At 36.7% G+C, this 8876-nt stretch overlaps 1 protein-coding gene across 1 annotated transcript; it reads left to right on the plus strand.

The window, feature by feature from the left end:
* Positions 1–490: 490 nt before the first annotated feature.
* Positions 491–8366, plus strand: LOC104519825 (mitogen-activated protein kinase kinase kinase 2; the record flags this gene model as incomplete). Its single annotated transcript, XM_010169444.2, has 6 exons — positions 491–719; positions 1461–1609; positions 3156–3287; positions 4424–4553; positions 5635–5812; positions 7598–8366. Coding segments are annotated over 6 exons (1044 nt in total), but the record flags the coding sequence as incomplete, so codon positions are not given.
* Positions 8367–8876: the final 510 nt, after the last annotated feature.

Here is an 8876-nt window from a genome sequence, read left to right on the forward strand (position 1 = left end):
TATATATATATAGTGTTTTTGTGGTCTTCCTGTTGATTCTATGTGTAGGTCTCTGTATTCAATTTTTTAGTAGTTTACAGGCTGAAGTTGCCAGCCTGGGCACCACTGGAATGTGTCTCTCGCTCTCCCATGTATCAGAAAAGTGGTATTTACACCTTAGTAGAGCAATAAAAGTAGAGGCAGGGCATTTTCCTTTCTCCTCTCGCAGCCCTACAGGTTTCTGAAGCATGTCAATTACATTTCAGAACAGCTCCAGAATTTGGTCCCAGTTTCGGTCACTTAAATGTAAACCAATTTTTGGTTCAATCTCATCCTTAGATACATCTGTGATGAATGTTTGTTTTCTTCTAGGTGGAAAGTTAAACTAGTAAATTTCATGATCATTACATCATATCATATGCTGTGGAAGATTTTATCTACATTATGTGGAATTCATAAAGTATTTGCATACACACATTGCATAGAAGTCTTTTTTGTAGCATAACATTAGTATTCATTGTCTGTCATTGAAGGTCGTAAAACTTTTCCAAGAGCCAGAAGGACTCAGGGGAACAGCTTCCGATCACCAGTTAGTTTCAGTCCCACTGATCACTCACTGAGCACCAGTAGTGGAAGCAGCGTCTTTACGCCAGAATATGAAGATAACAGAATGAGGAGAAGGGGAAGTGACATAGACAATCCTACCTTGTCAGTCATGGACATCAGCCCACCCAGTCGCTGTAAGTTAAGGCATTTTGTGACCTCCACTGTAAAACTCTTACCTTTCAAAGGTTTCATCAAAATACATGCAATTGAACAATATATTTTTATCTCCCTAATAGGAAAAAGTCAGGACTGTATGCTCATCAGTTTTTTTCATTGCTTACTCTGCCAACTTTCACATAGATTTTTCACATGGAATTTGCATCTGTGATAACAAAACACTGTAAAAATATTTTTGATTATTTGTTAGACTCCTGGGGACCTGAGAAGGGTTATGTAGGTTCCCGTTACTGTTTATTTTTGCAGATGTTGGTCTAGTTTTCTGGTAAATTGTAGACCATAAATTGCTACTGGTTTACATATGTGGTGGCATTTTAGGAGCAAATACATTTTTTGTGATGACCTCAGTAGCTGGTATGTTTTAATCATGGCTTGATTTAAAAAAAAAAAAAAAATATAGATATTGTTAAGTTTGTTTAACATGCTTTTTCTGTTTTTCAGGTTAGCTGTTGCTAGTTGTTTTAGGTATATCTATCTCTACCACAAATTATTTTGTGAATAAATTTAAGTAGCTCATGTTATCCATCTTACAGGAAGTTTTATTGGTCTTTATAACTTATATGGGAAGGTTTAGGACACACAGTCTCTGTTGTTGGAAAACGTAGTCTTTTAAAAAATTATTTTCTGTGTATTCCAGTTTTTCTCGATCATCTGAATAACAAGCTCATTTGAAAACCAAAACATACTTATATTTTCAGCACCACGCGCTCCAACTAACTGGAGACTTGGTAAACTGCTGGGTCAAGGTGCATTTGGCAGAGTATATCTGTGTTATGATGCTGATACTGGAAGAGAACTGGCTGTTAAACAAGTTCAGTTTGATCCTGATAGTCCAGAAACCAGCAAGGTAAGTGATACCAAAGAGAGAGTTTATAAAGGGCTTCTGCTGAAGTGGTGTGTTCTAGACTAAACTGTTGTTCCTTTTCTTGAACAGGATGATGTTTTAAAACCTGCTATGTTTTCATGTCCCTCTTAGGAATTCTGATTTGTTAGTCCCTCACAGAATTAGTTTGGTTACCTGATTCTAATGTTACATCCCATTATTTAATTTTCAGACATATCCTTATGCAGTGAACATAGTAACTAAATCTGGTGCAGTCTCAGTCTCTAAATTAAACAATCCATTATGAAGTGTTCTCTGAAATAAATAATTATTTATACTTACGCTGGTATAGGTATTAGAACAAGTTCCATTTATAAACAGAAAAATCTATACTAATTTAAATGTTCCTGCAAATAAATTTTTCTTGACTATGAAGACAGTTTGAGATTCTTACCCTTTTTTATCTTTTGGGGGTTTTTTTTTTTGGTGTTTGAGCATCAGGGTACGCTACTGTTATTCACTGTATTTCTCTCTGAAGAGCGAAAGTTGCATTGTCAGCTTATTCTCTTCTTTAAAATTGGACTTGTCCTTCTTTAAATACTGGACACTTGAGGAGAGAAACTATTTTAAAATAGCTTCAATCTTCCATTTCTTTTTTCCCAAACCATACTCACCGCTTTTTACAGGATGGAAAAAGAATTATTACTTTTCTGCATTAGAACTGCGTTCTGCGCTGTGGGGAGCAAGGCCGGGGAAACAATGGGTGTAAGCATGACTGCAGAATCGAGTGGCTACCATAGTTGCTGCTACTAGTGATGTAGGATCAAGGAAAAAAGCCAAGAATAATTTGTGCTGTAGATTTCTAGTGTAGTTGTTGTTACTACTTCTTTAAAATGTAACGAAACAACTGATTATGCTTTGGAAATGTTAAATATAAAACACTGTAGTCTCTTCTGTAGCAACAGTTTTGTGACCTCACTTGCCATAACGTTCTGTAATGTGCGACTTTCAATGTCAAAAATACCTATTTTCCTTCTAATGTCAGAAGTATAAAGGTATCACTAATAGTCTGTGATGGCTAAAAAGTAAGTTTTGATGAGACTTTTGGGTGAAATTTGGAATCCAGTCAAGTTTGGATTCATAGGTTAGCATTTTTTCAGTATCTTACTGCACAGTCTTTCCAAAAACTTACTTCCTGTTTGCCATATTTTCCGTATTTCATATAGTTCCAGAGAAAGCACCATATGTGTTAATATTTTTTACACATATAGATATCTGCTGTGCTCTGAAACAAACAGAACTTCAAAATAAGAGAATCTGTGAAATAACAGCAAAATCATCCCAAAGACAATTTATAGAAAATACTTATTTTTTTTTTACTTCCCTCAATCTAATAGTGATATTTTCTTGTTATAAAATGTGTAAACTTTACATAAGCGACAAGAGTACTTTGTTACTCAGTTTATGTATCCCGTCAGCACGTACATACTGTCCTGCTTAAAAAAATTCCAAATACAAAACATAATTACTGCATCAAGCATGGTACATCTTGTCTGTCTTTTTCTTTTAGGAAGTAAATGCACTTGAATGTGAGATTCAGTTGCTGAAAAATCTGCTGCATGAAAGAATTGTTCAGTATTATGGCTTCTTGAGAGATCCACCAGAAAGAACACTCTCTATATTCATGGAATATATGCCTGGGGTAAGCAAGGGAGACAGTCCACTTCAACCATTGTTTCTATGCAATGTGATAAGCACCCAAGCAGACAACTTTTGCAGAAGTGCACACAGATATTAAAAGAAATGTCCAAGTTAAAACCAGTGCTTACAGCGGCCTGTCTGCTCCATTGCTTGTTTGGGTTTTCAAATTACAGTGGTTTGTAGAAAAGTTCTTTGCATTTGATTTTGGCATAAGAAGTGCCTGGCAATGTCTTTGAAAAGACAATATTATCATTAGGAAACTCTTCCTGACTTTTAATGTTTCTTTCTGCTGCGCTTCAGCTGTTGCATAGTCACCATCTCAAGCGCTCAATTATTTCAGGAAAACAAAATGTAGCTAAGATGACTGTGGGAATAAGCACATACAGAAAATAATCTTGGTGCTTGTTTTTTATGTGGTATCTAGAGGTACATGCTGAACTGTTCTACTGTTTTGTTAAGAAATGTTGTAAGGTCAGAAAACTGTAGATCTTCATTTTCTCACCAAATGGGGTCAGCAGAGATAATTAGTTTGTTGTTGTTTGGGGTTATTTTGTTTGTTGTGGTTTTGGGGGTTTTTAAAGTGAGTTCTGGGCTTTGTTTTGGGGGGCTTCTGGAATAGTTACATTACTATGAAATTTTTATTTAATGTTATTTTAAGCCTAGACTTGCTTACTTCTTCATTTTTACATAAAGCATCATCCTCCAGCATGTGGTGGTTTTTTTCTTGACAACTTTTTTTTTCCTGAGTATAAACTAAACAGAGTAAATGGCATCTGTTTTGTCCAACTTGAGTATCACCATTTAACCATGAAACAAGTTGAGAGTGGTGTTTGAGTTAAAATATGTTGCGCTCTTTTTCTGTACCTCACACTGAAGCTGTTCAGCTGCTTGACAGTTTTAAAGTTAATAGCTTAACGTTTCAGTAAATGGTTTCTCTGTCCAGCCTCTTTTTTGTTGATGTTGCATTTTTCTCAGTGGAGGCAAAGCTATATCTGTGCTTTTAAGCTGATCTAGAGAAGTATTGCAACTTTAAATGTCTGCATTTCAGGCATAAATTTCATTGAAGTTAAGCTGCAATATTAGCCCATTCTGGTGATTCTGGAAATGTTATTGTTTTATACTTCTTGCTTGCCATAGGGTTCCATCAAAGACCAATTGAAATCATATGGAGCACTCACAGAGAATGTGACTCGTAAATACACGCGGCAGATTTTGGAAGGAGTTCACTATTTGCACAGTAATATGATTGTCCATCGAGATATTAAAGGTAAGGATAGTTCTGTGCACAGTTTGGTGCTCTTTACTGTATATTTTTTTCTGGTCTTGTATGAAGCACTTAAATGTAATTAAGTTTGCCAAACTACTGACTTAAACCGATGAGATTGCTTTCCATCATTTATTCTTGTCACTGTTGTAACCTGAGTGAGGGGTGGAAATAAGCATCTTTGTGATGTTCTAGCAGACTTCTGACAATGTTTCTGTAGTCACTATCTGCAAAACAATCATGATATATTTCTTTCTGATTTTATTTTAGTATTAATAGTTTTGAATATACCAAAAGGTTATGTCAGCACAAGTAGATAGAATGTGCAGAGGAAAGTATCATGACTCAAAAGTTTTTACAAAAGAGTTTCATTTCTACCAATTATATAGAAATTACCCAGCACTTCACTGGTACAAGAAATCACTGGCAGAGGTGACTTGCCTGAACGAATGAATGAGACTTGTTCTATTTCACTGCCAGGAAACCTGAGGAAACAGACATAGTCACTTTTGTGCAGATAGATAAAGGTGACTTGCAAGTACTGCATGTGCAAGTTATGAGTGTGTAGGAAGATGATGATGTGCAGAATAGGTGTGTTGAACACGACACTGTTGTATTCCCTAAAACTTTCACAATTTTCATATTGCTTTGTATCAATAGTGTTTTGTTCCACAAAAGGTTGAGATATCACGGTCAGTTTGTACATGCTTATGCAGATAAGTGTTTTGAACAAATCTGTAACACAGTGTGAGATTTTGCTTTAATATAGTATGAAGACATTTTCAGTTGTGTGGAAACTTCTTATTTCCCTTATATGGCACATGCCTTATTTTGTCAGGAAGACTTTACATAAAGTGACTGGCACTTCCTGGAAAAGGCCTAGGATGCAAACCAGTGTGTACAATTCATTATTTTCTGAACCTCAGAATAAAGTAATAGGAATGAGCAGAGAAAGGAAATTCTCTGGCCTGAAGTACTAGGTTGATCTTGCATTGTATCACTGAGTCCAAACTTTTGTTACTATTTTCCACACCAAAATGTTGACAGGCTTCATGAATGTAATGCTGTGTTCCCTTCCTTCCAGGAGCGAATATTCTGCGAGATTCAGCAGGCAACGTAAAGCTTGGTGACTTTGGTGCCAGCAAACGACTGCAGACTATCTGTCTCTCTGGTACAGGAATGAAGTCTGTCACAGGAACTCCATACTGGATGAGTCCAGAAGTTATTAGTGGAGAAGGATATGGCAGAAAAGCAGATATCTGGTATGTTTTTTTTTAAAAAAAAAAAAAAAAAAGTCTCTACTGAAAGGCAGAAAGGTGTAATTTCAGAATGGGCTCCTTTTCAACAGAATGTAAGTGTTCGTTATCTGAAGTTGGAGTGCTTCATCCTGGGGTTTAAGACAAGAAGGTGGCAACTGTGAGCACTGACTGTCATTTGGAGAGTATAACACTGAAATTTGGGTATTTTTCATTTAGCAATTCCTCTGACTATCAATTTAGGGATCATAAGAGAATTCTTTGAACTGACCTTGCATGAAGTTAGGATTACCAGACTGTTTGTAAATCCTGGAGAGGTACTGGGTGAAACTTTGAAACATCAGTTAAGTCAATGATCTGTAATGAAACGTTATCACTAAAATACCTTTGATGAAATGCTGGTCCTTTAAAAGATGAGTACATAAGAATTAATTAGCCATATTAAAATGGGGAGGGATCAAGAAATAATTTGGTTTAAGTTGTTATTAAATATTTAAGAATTAGGAGGGAAAAGTAATTTTCAAAAATGAGTGTTTGTGATACATGTTTAATATGACATAGTCTAACATAGCTCCAGCCCAACAGACAGGTGATTTTAGCGATTAGACTCCTTGCACTGCAGGTGGCCTGTGAAAACACAGAATAATGGGTCGGCAACAGTAGATATGCAGGAGTAGTAACACTTTGTCTGCTTGAAATGGAACCACATTATATCCAACCAATGATGATACTTTTAAAGGTTAGGGAAATTAATTTAGCCTACTTCAGATCACTTAGAAATTATTTTGCTATAGTTGAATAATAGAACAGCCTTATAAATTTCAAGCAGTTGACTTGTTCAACTTTGAAGGATTTGTACCAAGGGAAGTATATTTTTTTTGATGGAGAAAATCTGGGTTAAAACTAAGAAAAAATTCTGGACTTCTGTCATTCAGTAAATCCGTATTGTGTAAAGAAATGTACTTCTGTCTAACAGTAAAACTTCTTGCAAGCATCGTGAAGAAACATAAAACTTCCTGTAAATTGGGTAATTATTCCTGCCTGTCCATTTTGCAGTTTCATTTGCTTGTTACTGGAAGAGGCTGATCTTGCTGGACTTGTGGAACAAAGTTTTTCTGGCCTTATGCATGCCGTTCTGCCTTCCTAAATCCTTTAAACATAAGCTTTGTATACAAAAATGTTTTTTGGATCTTAAAATTTTATTTGGCAGTCTAAGGATATTTTTGGTATCCTTAGCTAAAAGAGGAAGATTCCACTGAAGTATGGTTATAAACTTTTTAAGTCTGTGTTATTCATTGGTGATAACTTGTGCATTTATAATGAGCTAGCAAAATATGCAGTGTACTCTGACTTCAGAGCATTCCTGTTGCTTTGCATTTCCGTTAGGCCTTAATGAGCAAGAAAGCTTTCAAGCGCATTCAAATCCTGCTGGGGTAAAAGGCTTGTGCAGTGCTTATGTATCAGCCTGCTGAGCAGTGAATAGCAGCAGCACCACAACACAGTTGGTATCGCCTAGAGAAATCTCTAATTGTCTCTTCACTGAGGTGGTAGCTTTTGGCCCAGTGAAGTGATAAAGTGAAGTTGTAGGTAGTGATTTGTGTAACTTTGAGAAAAAGCCTATAGCTGTGGATGCAATTTTTTTTAAAACCCCGTTTTCCGTTGAAGTTGCTCTGTAGAGGTAAGTGGATGCCACATATTTGTGTTATTTTCATTGCTTTCTGCTGTTTCTTGCTTTCCTAGAAGGGCATGACTCTGTTGTAACCTGCTGTTTCACTTCTGCCTCTGTTTCAGGAGCGTAGGCTGTACAGTGGTAGAAATGCTCACTGAGAAGCCCCCGTGGGCAGAGTTCGAAGCAATGGCTGCCATCTTTAAAATTGCCACTCAGCCAACCAACCCCCAGCTACCACCTCATGTCTCCGACCACGCTCGGGATTTCTTGAAACGGATTTTTATCGAGGCCAAGCTGCGACCATTTGCAGATGAACTGCTAAGACACACGTTTGCACACTATCACTAACAGCCTGCCTCAACTCAGCTTGCATCTACTGCATTTATTTTCTATTTGACTGCACTTTTATTTTTATTTTTTACAAAAAAAGGAGAAAAAAGACAAGAGAGAGAATATTCTCTTGAATCTTTGTTTCACTTAGATTGTAAACAATCTAAATTTTGTATCTAAAATGAGAATCTTCTCTCCCCGGCTCCCACCAGGACTAGAACTTTTAGTTTCTCTAATGTACTGATGTGGTTCATGTAGATAAAGCACTTTAGTACATATTTGTTCCTTATTTAAAGGCGGGGGGAGGGGGGGAAGACAAATGTTCAGACAGTCAGGAACTGTGTGACTTTTTCTGACACCGCTGACTGACTCAGGGTGCAGGGAAAAATAGACATGCAGCTAAAGAATAAGAAGGTTACTTCTCTGTGATTCTTCTTTATATTGTCGGTACTTGCAGCAGAGAGTTCTAAGTTCTTATTATATTTTAGCATTTTAATCAGTTTCTGGATTTTTACAGTTTAAGCTGGAACACGTTTCTGACATGCTAATGATAAAGCTGGAAGAACTTGGAACTCTTTGTACAACAGCATGTCTAACAGGTACTTCTATGTGACCAAAAGAAAATAACAAAAAAGAACTCAACACTGATGTACTAGTTAGAGGTTTTGGTGTAGAACTCTTGTATTATCTTAATAGGAAAATAATTACAGGTAAACAGATTATGGACCCTGACTCCTAGGAACTACTAGACTGCAAGGGGAAAATTTCTGTAATAGACAAGGGTCAGCTGTTGGATGTAAATAGTTAGGAGAATGCCTCCTGCTGTATCTGCCAAAGAGAACCTCTGTTGCATAAGCTTGGAGGGAAGACGGTTATCTTAGATAAGAAAAAATAGTGATGTTGAGAGTCAGTTCTGCTCCACAATCCCATGAACGGCTGGAAGGGAAAGGGAGTGACTAATCCTTGTGCAGTACATGAGTTACTTAATTCAGAATGAGCTATAAGAAATATTATTTTCAAAGCTGTTGAGAGGCGCTAGGATGGAATGTACGTCAGCATCAAGTGCCTGAA

Source organism: Antrostomus carolinensis, unplaced genomic scaffold, assembly GCF_000700745.2.
Source record: "Antrostomus carolinensis isolate BGI_N321 unplaced genomic scaffold, ASM70074v2 Scaffold15846, whole genome shotgun sequence".
Taxonomy (NCBI): domain Eukaryota; kingdom Metazoa; phylum Chordata; class Aves; order Caprimulgiformes; family Caprimulgidae; genus Antrostomus; species Antrostomus carolinensis.